Source organism: Schistocerca gregaria, chromosome 7 (genome assembly GCF_023897955.1).
Source record: "Schistocerca gregaria isolate iqSchGreg1 chromosome 7, iqSchGreg1.2, whole genome shotgun sequence".
Lineage (NCBI taxonomy): Eukaryota > Metazoa > Arthropoda > Insecta > Orthoptera > Acrididae > Schistocerca > Schistocerca gregaria.
The window spans coordinates 255,421,147-255,443,960 of record NC_064926.1 but is presented as its reverse complement, the minus strand read 5'-3'; the positions used below and the strand labels follow the sequence as shown (position 1 = coordinate 255,443,960).

The 22,814-nt window shown below is 41.8% G+C and overlaps 1 protein-coding gene across 2 annotated transcripts in view; it reads left to right on the top strand.

The window, feature by feature from the left end:
• Nucleotides 1-21,916, top strand: part of LOC126281690 (TNF receptor-associated factor 3) — a 280,376-nt gene extending 258,460 nt beyond the window's left edge. For both annotated transcript variants that reach the window (XM_049980855.1, XM_049980856.1), the window contains exons 8-10: nt 1,204-1,319; nt 8,894-9,049; nt 19,885-21,916. In XM_049980855.1, coding sequence (XP_049836812.1) covers nt 1,204-1,319; nt 8,894-9,049; nt 19,885-20,028 — 416 coding nt within the window. In that variant the 3' untranslated portion in view covers nt 20,029-21,916. The remainder of the gene's footprint in view (nt 1-1,203; nt 1,320-8,893; nt 9,050-19,884) is intronic.
• The last annotated feature ends 898 nt before the right edge of the window (nt 21,917-22,814 follow it).

The window sequence follows — 22,814 nt, the reverse complement described above, 5'->3', positions numbered from 1 at the left end:
ATCGGTTGGTAGGATATGTTCTGAGGCATCAATGGATCACCAATTTAGTATTGGAGGGCATCGTGGAGTGTAAAATTCGTAGAGGGAGACCAAGAGATGACTACACTAAGCAGATTCAGAAGGATGTAGGTTGCAATAGGTACTGGGAGATGAAAAAGCTTGCACAGGATAGAGCAGCATGGAGAGCAGCATCTAACCAGACTCAGGACTGATGACCACACCAACAACTACAACTGTCGCTGAATCGTCTGAGCCTCTGGTTTAGTCCTTCTGCTCTGCTCCAAACCAGAGTACGATCGGTTCTGAGAAAAATGCTACAAACCGATAACTCTGCTTTAAGCCTGTGGGTGAGATTATCTGTCTTCACCAAATCGACCGTCTTCCTTTAGAAATCAAGGATTCATTCTGAATGTATGCTACAGGCGTCATTCTTGCCAACAAGAGTCACGATTTGCAAACGGGTACATCCAGACCACTGCCGGCAGAACCTCTTCCACATCTCGGACGAACCCGCCTCTACCACCCCCCTTCTCTACCACCCCCCTTCTCTACCACCCCCCTTCTCTACCACCCCCCTACACTACTACCCCCATCCCCCCTCCCCGCAAGCAGAGTGAATGCTGGCCTTCTTTCTCAACCTACCCTCTACCGCCACGGATTGCTGATTATTGTTGAGGAAGTTTCGATCAGCAGAGACATGCGATTCGTAATTCGCTGCGTAATCAGGGCTCGCAGGCGGCGTAGTAGGCTCCAGAGGTGCCGAAGTTTTTGTCTTAGGTTTCGAAACACCACTGCAGCCAAGGACAGAAAGCTGAATTCTGTCGATAGTAGGTAACGCAGCTAACAACTATTTACAGAAAGAGGCCACTCCCAACTACCAACTTTTTACAGAAAGTGGCGAATTCCCTCTCTATCCGTACCCAACAAAGGCAATCCCTGTGTGTTTTAATCAACATTTTACCGTTTCTATCGCAAGCAACGTGACAGTAGCAGGAAAACTCACTGGGTGATATGTGAGTTTTGCTGTTGTGCTGCCAGTAGTCTATATTACACGAGAAAGTCACCTCGCACAACGATAATGCTCTAAAATGTACGCAACAAATGAGAGTAAGTTACGAAACACTACACCATACTGTGCATGTGCAGTTGCAAACATAAAGAACCATGTCAGTGTTTAACTGTGAACTTTTATAATTTTTTCAGGTCGCCTCCTATGGAAAATAACGGAGTTCGACCAGAAAATGGCAGACGCCAAGGAACATGACACCGTTCTTCATAGCCCTATATTTTTCAGCCAACAGTTTGGACACAAGTTAAGGGTAAGAAGTACTTTCTATGTAGCCATTAAGCAAACTGTACTAGACAACAGAATAGCAAAAATTATTATTCGCTCATTTTTATTCAGGTGTCATCTTCAGTTAACGGGAAATTTGTCAACGCTCCTTTAGAAAACCCGGGATCAATGCCTCAACTCAATCTTTGTTCAGGCAGACCAGTGCCCCAAGTATGAACTCTTTGTGAATGGCGTTTTAAATTCCAACAATAATTTCACAATAAAATGTTTCTGGGAGTTGATGTGCGCCGTGATGTTACTCTGATCAACGTTTTGGATTTTGTTATAAATGGCTATCATGAGGGTGGAGTGCCTTAATTTTACGGCCCTGGCGAATCCTACTAGGAGCAATGGTCGGAATGTTTGTCAACAAGAAGATACAGTCACATATCAGGGAATGATAATAGATGTGTTGGTTAAAGTTCACGCGGAAGGTATGTATAGCGTATAGAGTAGCCGTTACGTGTCTAAAAATTACAATATTATTCGCACTGAAATATGTCAGATTTAGTATTTTTTAGGACATGCGTTCTGCTAAAAGGGTCATTCAACAGCAACTGACGAAACAGTTTTTCTGTTCTAGTAACTGCGTTAGAAATGTTCTCAGATATCATTCAGAATTTCTTAATCACTCTGCTCTGATGTGTAATTGTTTTTTGAATAAAAAAAATTCTTTTGATGTTCAGGGATGTTCCAGTTGTATGACGATATCGCAACTACAGCTCTTGAAGTCATACCTGCATTCCAAAGTATTTGTGTTGACACAGTGTCGTGTAGTAACCATTCCTGTCCTAAGATCAGTTCCTTAACTGAAGAAAATTTCTTCGGTCTCGGTTTATCAGCTTCATCGTGGCGCCGTGTTGTCGCAACGTTTCGACGAGTTTCCTACTCGTCTTCTTCAAGTGAAGTGTCGCATTCATCTACATTTCGTTCCTTTATAGCCGCTGGACCGCTGACTCATCAGCCGAGGACCCAACGTGTCCTGTCGCTACCGCTGCTGTGGAGGATGGACCGAGGTCCGGCAGTCGATTCTTGATGCTGGTTGTTTATTTCGACCGCTTGCTCCACTGCTATCACCCCAGGGTGTTCCTGACGTCGATAACGCCACATGCCTTGCGGAAATAAAGTGGAAACCGTTGTCCCGGTTGAGAAAATTGTCATGTACACGTATTTCCTCTCCCTCTTCGATGACCGAATCCCAATAATCCGTTGGCGCGGCAAAGCGCATTCGTCTGTTCAAGAGCCCAAATGTGTGCTTCGTTGATACTCTGCCACTGCAAACTTTTTTGATTTGGCCGAGATGAACGGACTTGTTCCGAACAGCGCTGCGAGATGCAATGCTGCGTCTGACCGATGTACTGGGCGCCACACTAGCAACTAATGCTGTAGATGTGAGATGCCCTTACCCGTAATTGATCATTCATTGATCCAAGCATTTTCTTGATTTTAACCGTGTTTCTCTGTTACCGTGACAGTCTTGGCTGTTGTCGGCCGTGCGTACGGCAAGAAACCAAGCGCTTGTTTTTCACTTCTAGATAGTTTCCTTTCTTTTTCTTGCTTGACTGCAGAGCGCATATTATTTGTGTCTCCGAGTAGCCGTTCTGCAGAAGCTTTCGCTCAAATGCTGTAACTCGGTAGACAGACTTTCCTTGCAGCTTATGCCTCGCGCTACGCAAACGGGCTTCATGAGCACAGATATGTGTTGTCCTGAATGGTGGTTCCTGTTGGCGTTTAGCTAGAGGTCAGAGTATATTCCAGGAGTGCCGAAGAGTGGCGTGGGAGCTCTTCTTTATCTCTTCCCAAGGGACAAGACTGGCTCATCTGTTGGGCCTTCGGCAGAAGAGCCCACGGTCCAGCCGCTGCGAAGGAACGAACTGAGCAGGAACCCAACACGTCACCTGAAGATGACGAATAAAAACCTCATCCAAATATTGAAACAAGACGTCATGACTTGGCTGATAATTCGAGAAGATATTATCCATTAAATTCACCGAGAACGGCTGCGTTCTCGTATTAATTCCTCATGCTTCCCAAGACGCAGACGTTTACTTACTTTTCTGCTTCAGTTCTGGCAGCTATGTCATTAGTCACCATTCATTGTGAACTACTCACCACTGATTTGCTTCTGTGGTGTTCGTACTGTAAGACCTTCGGTACACACACCATCAGTGTCAGCAATATCTCTCGTGGTCTTATTATGGGGTGTTTATCTTCTACCATTAGGTCAGGCGATAGAAATGCCACTTGCACACTTAGAGTAGCAGATTGACGGTGACCAACTTTAAACAAAACTTGATTAATTTTCACACCCATTTATTAAAATAATAAAAAGCATAGACATTATGTAACTTGATTATGGATGCTGTTAACAATTGACAATCTGAAGTTTGGTATGTTAATCTTATTCTCACATATCTCTGATCTTGACAAAGTGTCTATTCATTTATCTTCATGGCTATATCCAGGAATATGGTAATCTTATTAGGTGCAGACTGAAACGACTATAGACTGATACAGACTGATGCAGACAAATGCAGAGTGGTATAGAAAAATGCAGACTAATGCAGACTGACTGATCGGAGGTCTGTACACTCGCTATAATACCTCATGCGTTCATGTACCTCTGCACGAGTGTGATCTGCGAGGAGAAAAGGTTCTACGTTAGCAGCAATCTCATTGGCTGCGCTACATATTAATACTCGGATCGGCGGAAGCAGAATTTGGCCCGTCTCTTAAGGCAGCGCCATCTCGTAGTGCGGAGACGGACGAGCGCTGCTCCTGCACTGTTGTGCTTGGCGGGAAAGTTGTGAACGCGCTGACTACGCCGAACTATGTACACAACAGCTTCTTTAATGTTCCGTAAAGATAGAAATCTTTGCCTTTCTATTCGGAGCTAATGCAAGGATTCTTCGGTGCCTCCCACCCAATGAAATGCAACAATGTGCTGCACACAGGGGTAATAGTTTTCATTCCTTTTGACTGTCGAAATATCATAGGGATGAGAGGTGACTCGTAATCGATTCGGACCATGACCGCATCATCCTCATATGGTTGGAGAGCAATGGTAGAGATTTCTTATACTTAACTTGCAGCTGCGCAGTGTACATGGAACCATTATATGAAAAATTAAACGTGTTCTTGCCAGTGTTTGACAGCCGCTAATTACTTGGGTCAACTAATTAAAACTTTTTATTTTTCGTTTTTCGGGTTTAGCCCATCATCAGGATACAAGAGAGAGAAAAACTTGATACAAACTATCGGGTCAAGTGACATGTATCGTACCATAAGTTACGATAGATGCCTCATGTCATGTTCATCTCTGATATTTTGATGATAGGCAACTCCTGAAATTATAAAATTTAAAAGATTTTGAAATGTGCACTCTTGTTAATACCGGCCATGAAACATTGATAAGAATGTACTTAGTTATTTCTTATATTCATGCGGTGATGACCTGGTATGCTGACTGCACAGTTTTGCGGAAATCGTTCACTATGTAGAGAAGAAAGTAACGATGGTATTGCGTTCTGCGGAACGTAGTTGCCAGATGAGAACTACTAATACCATAGTTTCTTTTATAATGCCAAAGCATTACTATTTTTGCTAATAATTCACACAATTACAAAAATTTCATATGCTGACAAAGTGAGGAAAGCGGGCTGTTTTGGATCTCAGAACATTGCAGAGGTCGGATTTTTCAAGAAATATCTAATCCACAACGAGTAGGACATGACGTGCGAGCGATTGGGGCTTGTTGGTGGGAATTAACGGTTCCATCATTTCCAATACACTATAAGCCATGCGATATCGTGAGTCTGAGAAAAAAATATTTGTAGTGGAAAATTTAACTGGGGGCCTTTGTATACAGGGTTTTCCAGGAGTGGTCATACTGACGAATATGACAGGAGCGAACATCTGAAGGAAAAAGTCTAGTAAACAAGGTCTCTAAAATACGTACCTCAACAGCAATGAACACTTATTCATCTTCGATACTGTGAAACAGATCTCATCTGAAAAAAGCTCTTTGCTTTCTGTATTTTCGGAGGTGGTAGTATGGTCCAAGATAAGGACAAAAGTTCGATACACATGAGCTCTAAATTGCACGCTTTAAGAACTATGAGCACCTGTGCGTTTTCGAATCTGTAAAGTACATCTCTTCTGCTGAGCAAGTACTCATAGCTCTTAAGATTTACGTTTTAGAGCCCAAACTTTTCTTGTGTTTGTCCATTCTCTCACCTCTCAAAACATGGAAAGCAAGGAGCTTGCAGTAGATGAGATTTGTTTCACATTATCGAAGATATACAAGTGTTCATAGCTCTTAAGGTACAGTATGCATTTTGAGCCTTTGTTACCTGAATATTTTCTCATGTTTTTCACCGTACTATATCTTCCAAAACAAGGAAAGATAAAAGCTTGAAGTAGAAGAGTTTTGTTTCACAGTATTGAAGATGAAGAAGTGCTCATACGTCCTAAGATAACAATTTTTGGACTCATGTTTACTGGACCTTTTTTCTTCGAATGATCATTCCCTTCACCACCCTGAATATTGACCATTCCTCCTAGGACACTCCCTTTATTATTTGGTGCTCTATTGTATGTACTGAAAAATATTTACATGTACGTCTCTTATTTATTTTGTCACTTTTCTGAATATAATGTTTATTTGTCGTGAGTTGAACCTGGACTCGACTGGTTTTCTATTTTAAACTTGACGTATATGTGGTACTGCCTTGAACAATGCAAGTGTAGTAATTATGAAGCTTTATCTGGTAAAGTGAGGGGCCAGACTATCTCAAACTGAATAACTATATTTGAATTAACAGTCACCAAAATAATCAGAAAAGGTGAAACTGTATATTAAATAAGCTGTCCTGTGAAATTGGGCATTGCATATTGCAGTGAACAGTGCTACAATGCGTGACGTCACAATATGTGACTTACAGTTCCAACACACAAAACTAACAATGGAAATGCAACATAAAATTACAAAATGAATTTTCAAAGAAAAATAACCAAAATGTTCGTGTAAAAATACCTTGTGAATAAACGTACACAAATTGACTAACTAAATTTCCGACATTAAAACATACACACTCATATTTAACACTGCACTAACAATATAACTGTCTGCGTATGAAATGGAATCTGAGGACCCTTTAAAAGTGAGCCTGCCAACAATTTGGAAATACAAATCTTAACAGTGAATGATCTTATTGTCCTGACAGTAATGGAAAATTGGCGATAACAAAACTTGTAACTTACCTGTGGAAACCGAAACTTAGTATTGCTCGAAGAGATGAATATAAAAATATAGCGCAGCAGCAAGCTACCTGAAAGAAAAGAAAGCCTCGCGCAGTTCAGGTAATGACGTGCTGCTATTCTAAGCTGATTAAGCTTTGACTTTAGCCACTGTGTTCTGCGTAGTTCAAAGATACAAATACTTAGCCAGAAATGGTGGATCAATTTAAACATGTTAAATGACTGAAAAAAATGAACCTTTTTTTGAAGAACTATTTTGCAAATAATGAAACTTATTCTTTGACAATTACAATAACTCTTAAAAAAATTGCTACTTATGAAAGAATATGAGCCTGCGTTGAAATTAATTATTGAACTTGTAAAGGAGTGGTAAATCTGTAACTTCTGCGTAGGGGCTATGTGAAATGATAACGGCTGAGCAGTGAAAGTAATCCGAACCGACAAAAGAAAAACCCACTAACTTTCATGTAATTATGCGCAGACAAACAATGTAGCAAAAACGTTACCTGAAAATTTTTGTTTCTCAAATTAATCTTTACCACATCACATTTCCGAAATTCAACTCACTCTGTATCTTTATCCCTGTGCTCTGCAAACTACACTACTGGCCATTAAAATTGCTACACCACGAAGATGACGTGCTACAGACGCGAAATTTAACTGACAGGAAGAAGACGCTGTGGTATGCAAATGAATATCTTTTCAGAGTATTTATACAAGGTTGGCGTCGGTGGGGACACCTACAACGCGCTGACATCAGGAAAGTTTCCAACCGATTTCTCATACACAAAAAGTAGTTGACCGGCGTTGCCTGGTGAAACGTAGTTGTGATGCCTTGTGTAAGGAGGAGAAATGCGTACCATCACGTTTCCGACTTTGGGGTTGCGGTTTATCGCATCGCGACATTGCTTCTCGCGTTGGTCGACATCCAATGACTGTTAGCAGAATATGGAATCTGTGGGTTCAGAAGGGTAATACGGAACGCCGTGCTGGATCCCAACGGCCTCGTATCAGTAGCAGTCGAGATGACAGGCATCTTATCCGCATGACTGTGACGAATCGTGTAGCCACGTCTCGGTCCCTGAGTCAACAGATGGAGACGTTTGCAAGACAACAGCCATCTGTACGAACAGTTCGACGACGTTTGCAGCAGCATGGACTATCGGCTTGGAGACCTTGGCTGCGGTTACCCTTGACGGTGCATCACGGACAGGAGCGCCTGCGATGGTGTACTCAACGACGAACCTGGGTGCACGAATGACAAAACGTCATTTTTTCGGATGAATCCAGGTTCTGTTTACAGCATCATGATGGTGGCACCCGTATTTGGCGACATCTGGGTGAACGCACATTGGGAGCGTGTATTCGCCATCGCAGTACTGGCGAATCACCCGGCGTGATGGTAGGGGGTGCCATTGGTTACACGTCTCGGTCATCTCTTGTTCGCACTGAAGGCACTTTGCACAGTGGACGTTACATTTCAGATGTGTTACGACCCGTGGCTCTACCCTTCATTCGATCCCTGCGAAACCCTACATTTCAGCAGGATAATGCACGACCGAATGTCGCAGGTCTTGTACGGGCCTTTCTGGATACAGAAAATGTTCGACTGCTGCATTGGCCAGCACATTCTCCAGATCTCTCACCAGTTGAAAACGTCTGGTCAACAGCGGCCGAGCAACTGGCTCGTAACAGTCCGCCAGTGTCTACTCTTGATGAACTGTGGTGTCGTGGTGAAGCTGCATGGGCAGCTGTACCTGTACACGCTATCCAAGCTCTGTTTGACTCAATGTCCAGGCATATCAAGGCCGTTATTACGGCCAGAGGTGGTTATTCTGGGTACTGATTTCTCAGGATCCATGCACCCCAAATTAAGTGAAAATGTAATCACTTGTCAGTTCTAGTATATTTGTCCAATGAATACCCGTTTGTCATCTGCAGTTCTTCTTGGTGTAGCAGTTTTAATGGCCAGTTGTGTATTTCCAGACATATGAGTAGCATGTCCGACACCCGACTCACTCAATAGCTTCCCCACGAACGCTACAACAACGACAATGCTACTAGTAACCAAATACCACACTGCATACCACACTGTTTGTACTAAGAATTTCTGTGAAGTAATATATCGAGTGTTGAAAACCTCTGTTTGAGAAATATTCAGTATACAGATATAAATTATGACACATTGATCGAAAATACAGAGCCCACATCAGTTTCCTTGAATACGAAAAACAATCCGGAAATGTTTGGAAAATATCCAGTATATAGATATGAAGTATGGCAATCTTTGTTTCATTCTAGCTGGAAGTTCACCTAAATGGAGTGGGCCACTGGAAGGGCCGCAACATGATCGTGGGCTTGCAAGTACTGCCGGGGGACTGGGACGCCCTGCTGCCGCAGCCATTCAACCGCAAAGTGTCCGTCACCCTGAGGGACCAGGCCCCCAACTCGGAGCAGGTGAGACATAGTTTATACCACTGGAGAACTGTTTGCTTTTCTTTTTATTTACTCTACCATACTGTCAGTTGTCACCTGCATTTTGAATATGTACGTCTTTCCTAAGTGTCTCGCCATTTCCGAATACAGTCATTTACAATACCAAACATGCAGCTATGAAACTTTTTATTAAGGCAAGGCTGAGTCGTGCTTTGTATTTCTCCTGTAGATGCACAATGCAGAACATTCTTGTGTGTGGTATTATTCATACAGATAAGAATGAGAGTGAAACCGGGGGAATGACGAGCCACAGCCGTTTTCAAAGGTCACAAATTCAACAGAAGAAATTACAGTCAATCTTACGATGTTTTATACATCATTAACTATAGCTCTAAAGAAGAATTTTTACCAATAAAATAAAAGATCCATACATGTAAATGGTCCAACGTAGCCACACGACGGATAGTTATAAAATGATATTAGGTACTATTTAAATTAATGTAAACTACAGTGTCAGACTTTGCACAAAATGTAAATAGTCGATCGTTCAGTGTTATACTGTTGCTTTCTTGAAGTTTTCATACGTCGTTATAGCACTGTGAAAGCGTGCAAACACGATTATTTTGAAGAAGGATTAAGGACAAAGATTATCTAGTTCTTGTGCTCTGTATTACAGTCTGGCGACCAGACACGGGAGAGCTTTGATGAAATTCCAGTGCAGCAGACTGCAGGAGCAAAAAGTGCTGCATGGCAATAGCTCCCTCAGTTTGGCTTTATATTAATGTAGTCAATGGAGGAGTCTATAAACGATGTAAAACTTTTGCGACAAGCGCTCCACGTGGATTCCAGTGATAGTCTGGAATGCTGTTTACCTTTGATGGAAAGCGCGTTCTCACCACTTGAGAGAGCTGGATTACTGAGCTGTTTGAAAAACTGTTATCTGGACAAGGGGGGAGACTCGCGTATGCAGGTCAACATTTGAACAAAACTATCTCCAAAGACAGCCGACGAGAGTCGATTTGTGGTCGTGATCCTTTCAAGACGAGCACGATTATTGCCAAGGAATAGTGTTACCAGTAGCGCCGCAAAAATACATATTGTCAGAAGGCCATAATTTCCAGCATTTCGTACCTCCAGATCTGAAAAGTGTGTGTTGAAGGACGTTAGAAGGCCTTCTGCTAACATATCCCCTATTCCGATTAGTAATATGTCTGTAAAAACAAAAACTGCTTTCAGATATTTAAGTGTCTTCCGGGATGGGCGATTCTATTACGGAACTCATATAGAGTAAGGGGATAAGACAGACAAGTAAAGTAATGCGGAATACCTGTTATAATTGCTGTCGTGTATTACTGTGCAAAGAGACTGGGCTCACAGATTGCTACAGGTGACGCTTGCACAAACAGTAGCACTATTCAACAAATTTAAACTACTTTGTGTATCTGGTTTGCAAATAGGTGGATCTTCCTAAATTAGGGGTTCTCATTTCAGTGGTAAAATCAGTTTTTCTCTATCATATTTCCTAGCCATAAGGCAGGATCAAAATCAGTACAAGGGAACACGAATTAAAAGAAACAAGAAACACATATTCAGAGCTTTAGAACTCAATATTATTTAATATATGTATACAGATGATGCTAGTAGACAGACTAGATTATTTGACGAAACATTTTCAAGTTTAATCTTCACTGGAATTCTAAAAATTCGTTGCCGTTTGCCGTTTCATCACTCTCTGTAACAATACACCATCATTGAGGGATTCCTGTGACCTAATAACGGAGTTCCATCGTATAGGTGTCCGGGTGAAAGAGTGCACCATCCTCATTGTTTACGGCTTCCTAATTTTCAGGAATGAAATCAAGGTAGTGATGTAGAAAGTGCGTTTTAGACGACATTGTACACACCATGTTCATGTAGCTGTCTAACAGATCATTTTCCTTGCAAACATAGCTGTCATCTTTCCTGTTGCCTAAACAGCCATTCACAATCACTTTTAAAGATGACCAGCAGCTAGTTCAACGTTTTTTTCTGAGTTTGGTACTGAAGATTGCAATTTTCATCCGTTTTCTTTTTACTTCAGTTATGCGTCACGAAATTTGGGAAACTTCTGTTTGTAATGATTCGGAGCCTGGCGGTAATAAATGCTTTGAATTTCTAAAATGTTACGTGTAAGAACATTTTGAAAGGTATATTCGGAATCTACACACCAGAGTACATGGTAATTGATATATCACACGACAAATGCAAAATGGCTGTTGAGTAGTATAACCAGCTTGCAACGAGGAGCACTCTTCAGGTTCTCAGTAACCTTCAGTACTCCATGTGAGCAGGCGCATCAATGAATGTGTAGAATACAGAAATGTACTGCTTGAAGAACAGTGATTACCTCGAAATTTAGCGTCTCGCAAGACTTGAGGCAACACACCGAATACAAGCTGCCATGTCTGGCAGCAAAAACGGTTCTCGCTCCGCTTGGCACCGTGTCCGAACAGTTTGGATGACAGACAGAGACAAATGCGTCATTGCACGCTGCTTTGACTTTCTTCCAGTGTTCATTCATCATAATGGTTGACAAGTGTGGCTAGCCAGTCTTTCGGCAACCGATGGCCAGAAGTTTTCAATGGATCGAATACTGTCGTTTCGAGGTAGCTCAGAACAGTACGGACAACATGCGGTCTTGCACTGTCGCCCTGAAATATGTCACGGAAGTCTCGACGACTTGGCACGGCCGCCAGCCTCCAGAAACGTAACGCTTGTTGTCCAGTTTATGGCTTTGTGTGGTGAGGTGACCGTTTTCTGCACCCAATGAGACGTCATATGCTGGACAACTACCATGAAGGCAATCAGCTAATGGTCGCTCTCTTCAGAGCCTCTGGACGGAGATAGGTCCATTGTGATGCTATACGCAGACTTAGAACTCGTGTTAAAGTACATCGTGACCACTCGTAAGTCCTGTGCTGTTACTGAATGTTGCACTGTCGGTGTACTTCCCCCGCCTTGCCACATCGAGGGCAGCTACAGCAATTGTCGCCGTAAATGACAGTTCGTGGCGCTCCAGTCGTCATCGCAATGTCCTTGTGAATACTTGTCTTACCGCAAACAAGCCTTTTTTGCCACCACAAGGTACATTACGCGGATGTACAATCCTGCACGGCCAAGTCAACAATGTGTCCGACCTGTCCTCCGTTAGTTGCGTGTGGCCATTGAGATTCAGACGTCAGTGAGTATTGTCCTTAGCAGCACCGTCGGATCGTGCGTCTTGGACCAAGAAGAGCGGCCATATCACTGAAATACAAATGACAGTCTCGACAGACGTCGATCCTGCCGCTGTCGAATCTCGACACTAGATGCTAAACGACTGCGCCTCTTGCAGAAAGAATACGTCAGTGTTATCCACGGACAAACGACATTGAAGTGCAATCTCTGAATGACAAATCCTTTGCGTAATCTTTCCCCATACTGTAGACAGATCACAGATGGCGCTACTCCTGCCTTCATGGAGTTTCACTTTTAATGGCCAACAACATGAAACTACATCCTTAATTTCAAATGCTTGGATTACGCAACACCTGAACCCCAAACTTGCGGTGACCCATTTTCTGACTGAATATAAGAATTAAAATTTCGATATGTATATGTATATTTAGTCGCCATCGGGGGTTCTAAGCTGGCTGGTGGGGGTCTTTTTATATGACTCCAGTTCACTGATTCGTACTTCGATGATGATGAAATGATAATGAGGACAACACACACCTAAATCCTCTCCTGAGAGGAGAAAATTCCTGACTCAGCATGGAATAAAAGTCGAGCCAGTATCACATGTACCATCAACGAATTAGAACGAAATGTAGCTGCGTAGAGGGATTCACCCTACGAGTACCGTAGCTGGTTATGCCCTTTTGTATGTGGATCCTGATAGTGCTCGGCGACTGCAACTGACACAGCATAGAATATACACTACTGGCCATTAAAATTGCTACACCACGAAGATGATGTGCTACAGACGCGAAATTTAACCGACAGGAAGAAGATGCAGTGATTTGAAAATGATTAGCTTTTCAGAGCATTCACACAAGGTTGGCACGGTGGCGACACCTCCAACGTGCTGACATGAGGAAAGTTTCCAACCGACTTCTCATACACAAACAGTAGTTGTCCGACGTTGCCTGGTGAAAAGTTGTTGTGATGCCTCGTATAAGGAAGAGAAATGCGTACCATCACGTTTCCGACTTTGATAAAGGTAAGATTGTATCCTATCGCGATTGCGGTTTACTGTATCGCGTCATTGCTGCTCTCGTTGGTCGAGATCCAATGACTGTTAGCAGAATATGGAATCGATGGGTTCAGGAGGGTAATACAGAACACCGTGCTGGATCCCAAAGGCCTCGTATCACTAGCAGTCGAGATGACAGGCATCTTATCCGCATGGCTGTAACGGATCGTGCAGCCACGTCTCGATCCCTGAGTCATCAGATTATGACGTTTGCAACATCCATCTGCACCAATAGTTCGACGACTTTTGCAGCACTATGGACTATCAGATCGGAGACCATGGCTGCGGTTACCCTTGACGGTGCATCACAGACAGGAGCGCCTGCGATGGTGTACTCAACGACGAACTTGGGTGCACGAATGGCAAAACGTCATTTTTGCGGATGAATCTAGGTTCTGTTTACAGCATCACGATGGTCGTATCCGTGTTTGGTGACATCGCGGTGAAGCGTGTACTCGTCATCGCCATACTGGCGTGTCTCCCGGCGTAATGGTATGGGGTGCCATTGGTTACACGTCTCGGCCACCTCTTGTTCGCATTGACGGCACTTTGAACAGTGGACGTTACATTTCAGATGTGTTACGACCCGTGGCTCTACCCTTCATTCGATCCCTGTGAAACCCTTCATTTCAGCAGGGTAATGCACGACCGCATGTTGCAGGTCCTGTACGAGCCTTTCTGGATATAGAAAAATGTTCGACTGCTCCCTTGGCCAGCACATTCTCCAAATCTCTTGCCAACCGAAAAGTCTGGTCAATGGTGGCCGAGCAATTGGCTTGTCATAATACGCCAGTCACTACTCTTGATGAACTGTGGTATCGTGTTGAAGCTGCATGGGCAGCTGTGCCTGTACACGCCATCCAAGCTCTGTTTGACTCAATGCCCAGGCGTATCAAGGCCGTTATTACGGCCAGAGGGTGTTATTCTGGGCACTGATTTCTCAGGATCTATGCACCCAAATTGTGTGAAAATGTAATCACATATCTCTTATAGTATAATATGCGAGGGCTATCCACAAAGTACATTACGTTTTGGGATTAAAAATAAATCAAGTATTGGAAATTTGTTTTATTATATACTTATGAAAGCCACACTTAAATACTATTTTTACATATAGAGTTTCCATTTAAATTAAGGCACTTATCGTAGCGATGGACGAGCTTGGAAATTCCTTCGTCGTAAAAATCAGCCGCCTGCGCTTTCAACCACGTGGTTAATCAGTAACCTGGTAGAAATACGATTTTTGTGGATTTCCTGGAAAGAAGCACTACAAAAAAACTCTCAAAGGTATTGCCAAACTCTGTACAACCTCAGAAGAGCAATACAAAACAAACGCAGGGGAAAGTTGGGCTCAAAGATCTTGCTGATTCACGACAACGTCCGGGCCCACACGGCAAATGCCACTCGTGAAGTTCTCGAATCTTTTGAGTGGGAGTTGTTTTTCTCATCCGCCGTACAGTCCCGACTTGGCACCGAGCGACTTCCACTTATTCCCAGCAATGAAGAAGTGGTTGGCTATGCAGCGTTTTGATGACGACGCACAGCTTCAAGAAGAGGTAACCACGTGGTTGAATTTTACGACGAAGGAATTTCCAAGCTCGTCCATCGCTATGGTAAGTGCCTTAATTTAACTGGCAACTATGTAGAAAAGTAGTATTGAAGTGTGGCTTTCACCTGTATATAATTTTAAAAAATCCAATACTTTATTTATTTTTAATTCCAAAACGTAATGTACTTTGTGGATAGCCCTCGTATTTGACCAATGAATACCCGTTTATCATATGCATTTCTTCTTGGGGTATCAATGGCCAGTAGTGTAAATGATAAGGAGATTATGGATGAAGTGTGGGTAATACCCGAAGCTGCTACTACTGTGCCCAGACGACATGACAGGCGCAACGTCATTTGGGCCGAAAAGTTCCCTTTGCCTTTCTGGCACAACAGAGTAGCTGAAGCACAGGTTTGCACAACTGATGAGTCTGAGAGACATGAGTCACCATGAGACGACTGTCGACATCAAATGTCTCAACGCACCCCAGGACAGAGAACTGTCACCTGCAACCACGCACAGGGAACTGCTTTCTATACTTAAATGAGTGAAAAATGTAGATTCTATCACAGTGTCCTCCGAAGTGGCCACTAGCCAGAAGTGCAACTAATGACCAGAGTACCGCAGAGCCACTGAAGATTCTCTAAAAACAAATAAATTTAGAAATACACTTTTCTACGAGTATAAATCACAACAACAGTAGAAGTAAGTTGAGGTACACAGATGCGGACATGATCAGGTAATATCGTTCATGATATCAGAATTAACAGTACCAATATTGACGCACGACGAACCTTCATAGATAAGTTAGCCATTATTATGTTACGACACGTAGCTTTGATTTAATGCTGTACTACACTACAAGGTTACATAGGTACCAGATACTATTTTTCTACACAACTCAAATTCTCTATAGACAACTGTGAGAGCTTTCTACCGGTCGTACAGTTCCAGGACGATAGAAAACATCTCCTTCATCACTCATCATAGTAAAATCTCTTTTCCTCAGATGTTTCTTCTCAAGTGCATGCACACTGTCCTTTTTGGTCGATGTAGAAGCCCTTCCTTCCTAATCCACACCACCCACGTCAATGTGGCATTGTTCAGATTGGTGGCAAAAAGAGCAACGTGCACCCACCTGAATCTAGAATACACAGTTCTTATTCACATATTGGGTTGAGATATAACTTTTTAGTGTCGCCTATAGTGCTTGTGGTATGAAAATCTCCAAGTGACCAACAAATGTTTATAAAAATGACTATTTTGGAATCATTACCACCCTCCTGGAAAAATTATTTTAGGGTGCTGGCCCAACACCGTGGAAAAATTTCAACGTTCGACCATGCTGGTTGGGTAGGACGTTGCATTTGATCCACATACCACCAGGATTTCATGGCGAATCTGTGTGCAATTTAGATGTTTTTCTCTCAAAAATTGTACTATCACACCTACTTCAACTTTGGGATACTCTTCCAATAACCGCGCCATTTCACTCCCACACTGTGTTGCGTCCGTAATCGGTACCGCAGAACAAGTGTGTCTGCACGAAACCTGTACCATGTACTCTATTCTGACAGTGCGACACATTTTTAGCAATGGCCTTATCATGGGACGACATGAGTAAATTATTTTATTAAGTCCCTAAGTAAAATAATTTTAATTTTTTATCGCATTTCGTATATATGTATCTTAAACAGAAAGTAAAAAAGTATAATTGCAGACAGATAACATGTTCAGTTGTAGACTACTCACAGGCTATGATGTTTGTAACCTAACTACACTCCAAAGACTGGTCACGTATAGCAATACTTAGTTTTGCATCCTCGGATGGTTTGCAAGAAAGTAAGAGGCATTTATTAATGAATGATCCATCCAAATACAGATTAGCGAACCTTTCGAAATCGTCAACCCATCGTTCAATTAGATTTACAACTATTTATTCTCTTACAGAGAAACCGGTGATGTACGTGTAGCGTCTCTGGCTAGTAAAACATATTGCATCCAGATTACAATCAAACATATTTCAACTGACGGCAAACACCGTGCCTGGTTCAAATCCGAGGTAATAAAAAACGTTGCCTACAAACGGGTCAAAAGACGAATAGTGATCTGTCTGGGGAACCAGCTCCTTATTAAGTTCTCCGTAGTTTACTATTGACCTTTATTTGCCATATGTCTTAGACACAAGAAATGTCGGGCAGAACACTGTGATTTGGAAAGGCAAATAATTCCTTGCTGCAACATAATATTTGATAAAACTGCAACATATCTACCACTAGACCTTTCAATTCCGTAATGCATGATGGCGACAGATAATATGGTGACCTCCTCACCGGAAATGTAGACATTAATTCGATACAGTACGTAATAAATTTAGCCACCCGTAATCTATCCATCATCACGTAGCCCAGTTCACTGTGTAATTTCTGCACCAATTCCCTTAGAATCGAAAAAATGTGATCTAATTGTCCACATTACCGCCCTCTCCCTCTGCTGTACTGCCGCTAACACCGATTCAAATTGTCCGCCAAACGAGAACGTCATATTTCGACAAAATAGCAAAAAGTAGCAATTTTTTTGCAGCATGCGATCAATCATTTTTTCCTGATTAAATCCGACCCCCGAATCAGTCGAGTACGTAGCCCAGTTCACTGTGTAATTTCTAAACTTAATTTTTCAGGTGAACTCCCAGATTTTCATCTTACCTAAAACACTCCACAAAATCTCTAATGCACTAAAACTGGTCGACATATACGGGGTGTTAACCAGATTCAGAGTCGATGATCCCAAATAGTGTCTGGCGTGTGGTAAACCACTTGTCATTTGCTGCTTTGACTGATGTGATAGTGTCGAATAGGCCTCATGTAAGTCCATAATTAACTTCACAGCAAGTAAATGGTATCTTTTGTCGCTAATGAGAAAACATTGCCTTAATTCCTACAGTGGCAGTTAGAGAACTGACACCTTGCGCTGCATCCAAACTGATCTTCTGCTTTGGACTATCTCTGGTAAATTTCCCTATGCAAGGCAGAGGAAACCCTGTTACTCTTTGAATACTCTTCTTCTGACAGCATTCCATAAATCACACTTACCTAGTCCTTTGATATGATATGCTAGTTTTCCTAAGCCCTTGAAGGTACAATGACAATGAGTGAACGATCTGCTGACTTGATACGTTGTATGATGTTAGCCACTACCGCGACCTTGGTGGGCACAAGACAAAGTGTTAACTAAGTCTCCAAATAGCTCATTTATTTCCTATTCGTGTCCATAATGTAAGTCAGCCAATTTCTACATTGTCTGCACAGAAACGGCTCTGTTACATAACCAGTATAGTACAAGCTTCAGCTACGCTACTCGCTTTCCTGCTTGCCAAACTACGCCTAATATGAGGACACATTAACTGTAGAAGTAACACGTCCCTTAGTGCACATATTACCTTCTGTTCTTTCAGTAACACTATATTGTACAAACACATGGCAGTATATGGTATATAATCTACTAAAAATTTCTTGTTATTAGACATAGCTGCTAAAGGGAGAAGAATCCTAGTGGACTGCTTCTTTCACAATTTACCCACTCTTTCTGGCAGCTCAATCTTATACTGTTGTTTCGCTTTGTCAAAACAAGGAAAACTACCGGAATGTGAGCCCTGCACCAGCACAATGCACAACCATGCTCTGCTACTAATTATAGCGTAGAATTTAGGTGAAGTAATGATTGTGTTGGGACTGTTAATGCGTCGGCTTAATTTTACAAATGATTTATCAAACATAAAATATTATTCTTGACATGGTCATGACGTGCTAAAAAGTTCTCCTGCTTAACTAGCATTGCTGGCACTTCTGGAAGCAAGCGTTAACTCCACTGCCAGGTGAAAATTCATCGTAGAAACAATGTCCTAGCCTTGGGCTAAGCTATTTCTCTCCAGTACCCTTCTATCCAGGAGTGCTTTACTGGAGCCGGATGCAGGATAACTGTGATGTTTGGAAGGTAGAAGAAGTACTGGTTGGAGTAAAGCTGTGAAGGTGGGTTGTGAGACATAAGTGGACAGCTCTGTTGCATGGACTGCAAAGGTGCCAGGTTGGTGCACGGTCTGTCACACAGTTTCAGTCTGCCAGAGTGAAATTCATTCTGTGTACATGTATTAGGTTGAACATTAGACAACTTCAGATTAGGCTTCTTTGACTATTCAAGCAATCTACACAATTAGAGATTATTTTGTCGGGAGAGAAAATACACAACACGTTTCTTCAGATTGTTCCAGCGTACTTCATGACGACCATGGCAATGTGGCCACTTTTCGAAATATTGTGCCTCTTTGACACTGACGTCCAACCATTCACCCATTAACTATTACATCAGAGTTTATGTAGTTGTCGATGGGTACATGGTTCACAGTCTGAAAGTCAATTAAATGAATTTTTCAAACAGGAAATTTTTAAAGCCGCGCTAGATTAACCGAGCAGTCTAAGGCGCTGCACTCATGGACTGTGCGGCTGGTCCCGGCGGAGGTTCGAGTCCTCCCTCGGGCATGGGTGGGTGTGTTTCTCCTAAGGATAATTTAGGTTAAGTAGTGTTTAAGCTTAGGGACTGATGACATTAGCAGTTAAGTCCCATAACATTTCACACACATTTGCACATTTTGAAATTTTTAAATGTCTCCACTGCACCGCTTGACTGTGTTAGTTACAGTCTTTTGTATACAGTTACACTTATTTGTATGCTCTTTCTCTCCTGAGGCAGAAAAAGAGAACGAATATAAGAAGCTAGAGATTTTATTACGGAAGACTTTTGGTGGAATGTAATTCCAAATTCTCTGTCTGTTAACAGCATATCAGCTTTATTCATAATGATTGTATAAGCTTCATACACGCTTAGTGTTACTTCATGTTACCTCTCTGCGATTGCCAATAGTTTTTTTTTAGGCACAGTATGCACCTTAAAAGAAGGAGCCCCGTAACTGTAATAGATGAAATATGATATGTGCAGTAAAATAATCGAAAGAAGTAAGTAAAGTTGTTTTCTTTTCAGGCAAACAACCTGATGAAAATTTTGAAGGCTGGAACAACCAAAGAAGATCCTGCTGGTTACCACCAGTTCTTCCCTCACAAGACGATGCAGCAGTTCAATTACATCAAAGATAACGCTATATACCTTGAAGTCACTGTAGAGTAACATATCCAAGTGCATTTCCACGTGAACCGAGTGCATTGGTGGAATCGCTTGTTTTTAAATGGATAATTTAACTTTACAGATTTCTCTATTTGACCGCGTAATGCGAATGTTTTGTTATTGTAACATATATAAAACAATCGTTTTGATTGATTTCAATTGACGCGTCAGCAACAACGGAGAAGTCTAAGGCCATGTGAGACACATTCTATATAGCAAGTACGGGTAGTTCTTTATGATTCTAATGTTTATAATGACAAAGAATCATGAATGATCTGAATTTTATTTAATAGTATTGAAAGAGCAGTTGCTACAAAATGAAACCACTAGACACCTTCATTCAAAGGTGATCTCCTGCAGTAGACTAGATTAATTACGGAATGATGATGCCGAAAGATGACTGAAGATTCGTATGGTGAAGAATATCCATGTGTTAAAAAAGTCATCTAACGGAAGCCATTCTTACTTTATTTCCTCTTAACAATAGCCCAGCTGTAGTGATTCCTCACGCAGGATTAATTTTGTGGAACAACGTTAATCACGCCATCTTTTTTTATAAGCACAGCAAACAGCTAAGAACACTGACTTTCTTGCATCCCATTCCTCCATTCTGTCTACGTTTTTAATGTTGTCGAAGATGGAGTACGTGACACAATCAAGATAGTTGATTACACTACAGGAATTCTCTACTCAAGACTTTTGCTTTTGCAGCTGAGGCCAACGATTCCTCGGTCTGTGTGCGATGCTGAATTTTCAGTGACAACACTGCTCGCTTTTCGAATCACGTCCATCGCGAATATTAAGAAAGCGACACAATACTTATTAGTACCCAACATAAATTCTCCAGCCGGGGAATCAAGTAGCTTCAGTTTATGAAATCGACAGATTGTACTTATTTCTTTATTAGTAGTAGCCTATCACGAACTACAAATGATTTCAATCTTTTTAGTCTGTCTTCAGCATGCATTCAGGTATGTGTTTTATTCTGCCGAAAATTTTCTTTACAGGTGCATGTAGCAGTATGTTTGTTCTAACAAGGAACTTTCTCATATCCTAGGATCAAACTTTCGCTGCTCTGTAGGAAACCAATGCCCTTCGTGTTCGTCATAAACAAGTGGTCTCTCATATTGATTTATCTCCGTAACTTCACTGCGGGCCGTTGAGTACCCACACACAACATTCATGTTGTTTAGTGGCTTGTGTGTAAAGGCACCCATATGACTTCAGAGTAAAGCAACCAAGAGGACACGTATTAGAGTGCATCAACATAAAGATATTGAACAGTTCAACATTGCTCCTCAAATGATGATGTAATTTCCTTCTATGCAACGAAAAGGATTATTATGATAGAAGAATATACACACGGAAAGCATCTTATAAACTTGACTAAACTGCTTTAGATTTCGTTCTCCGTGTGTTTTAACTTATATTTAATTTTATATTGAAGTTCAGTGTCTGCTGAGATTCGATCCATAACTTGGGGGACTGTTGTAGAGCATTTACTGGTAATTGTTTTGTCAGAATAGTCCAAGAGGAAAAAAGGAACTGTTCTCAATAATAAAATGTCATAATGTTTATTTAAGAAGAATGAAATGAACCGTGAAACAAATAAAAGCGAAATACATATATTTGAGCATAGAAACGTTAGCATTGTGTATATTATTATTTAGAGCAATATTCTGTTGTTAACCCGTATTGCTTTCGTCTGCGGTTACCAATTTTAATTAACGTTTCATATCCATGACTATGCAATGAAAGTGTACTTCTCTGAAAGATATTTTGAAATAGCTTTACAGCACTAGCAATTGTAACGAAGTATTGACATTGTTGTATTTGACACCTAAGAACTGATGTATCTTATAATAAAAACCTTTCTTGTACAGTGTCAGTATTTACATTTTTGAATGTCTGTCCTACATGTTTGGCAACGTTTGATGATAGACGAATTAACGTGGAATCGAGGTTGAAAGGTGCAATAACCAGTATTTGAGAAAGTTATCCGTCAATGAGACAGTTACTATTATTTCGTGTCAAACTGGTTGCCTTGAAATAGTCCACTGATTTGTTGTCAAACACATGAAAGTACCGGTAAATAGATTGCCTGGTAGAAATTGTGGAGCACGCTGTAGACATGGTCAGCTCTCAACATAAATTCGTATGTGAAGACACCACCGACGGGTATGAAAATAATCAGAATGAAAATTCTTTGTGATACGTAGAACGACCACTTCAGTGTGTTAGTGTCTAGTTAGTGTTTAGTACTGTTACCGGTCATGGTAGGATACATAAGGGTCGTAAGAAGTGTCAGATAGTAACTGATCACTGTGAACAGAGAAATCATTCATTCGTGTAAGAAAGAGTTATCAGCACGTGACAGAGTTTCGATGAGGCCTCATTTTGGGTCTCCGTTTGACCATCCAGTTGTATTATTCAGTATCCATATTTTTTGAGTATTCGCGTCTGACAGTGGCCCTATGCAGGACTTTATGAGAATGTGAGGGCAGAAATACTCGTCGTCAAGATTCAGGTCGACCACGTCTGGACACTACAAAGGATGAGCGTTTTACGATGCACCAGGCACGACGTAATACCTTCATATCTGCTGTTGCAGCCACATGTAGTAAGCGTTGCTGCACGCAATGGAGAATGGCAAAAAAGAGGCACGTCGGTGACCGAGGCATTGTGAAGTAGGCAGGCACAGATAGCTTTGCTGACAGCAGCAGGCTACCAACAGGCTGATGCAAGGACGCACCCAAACCGAGCGCCGAGCGAAGCCTGGAGAATGCTGA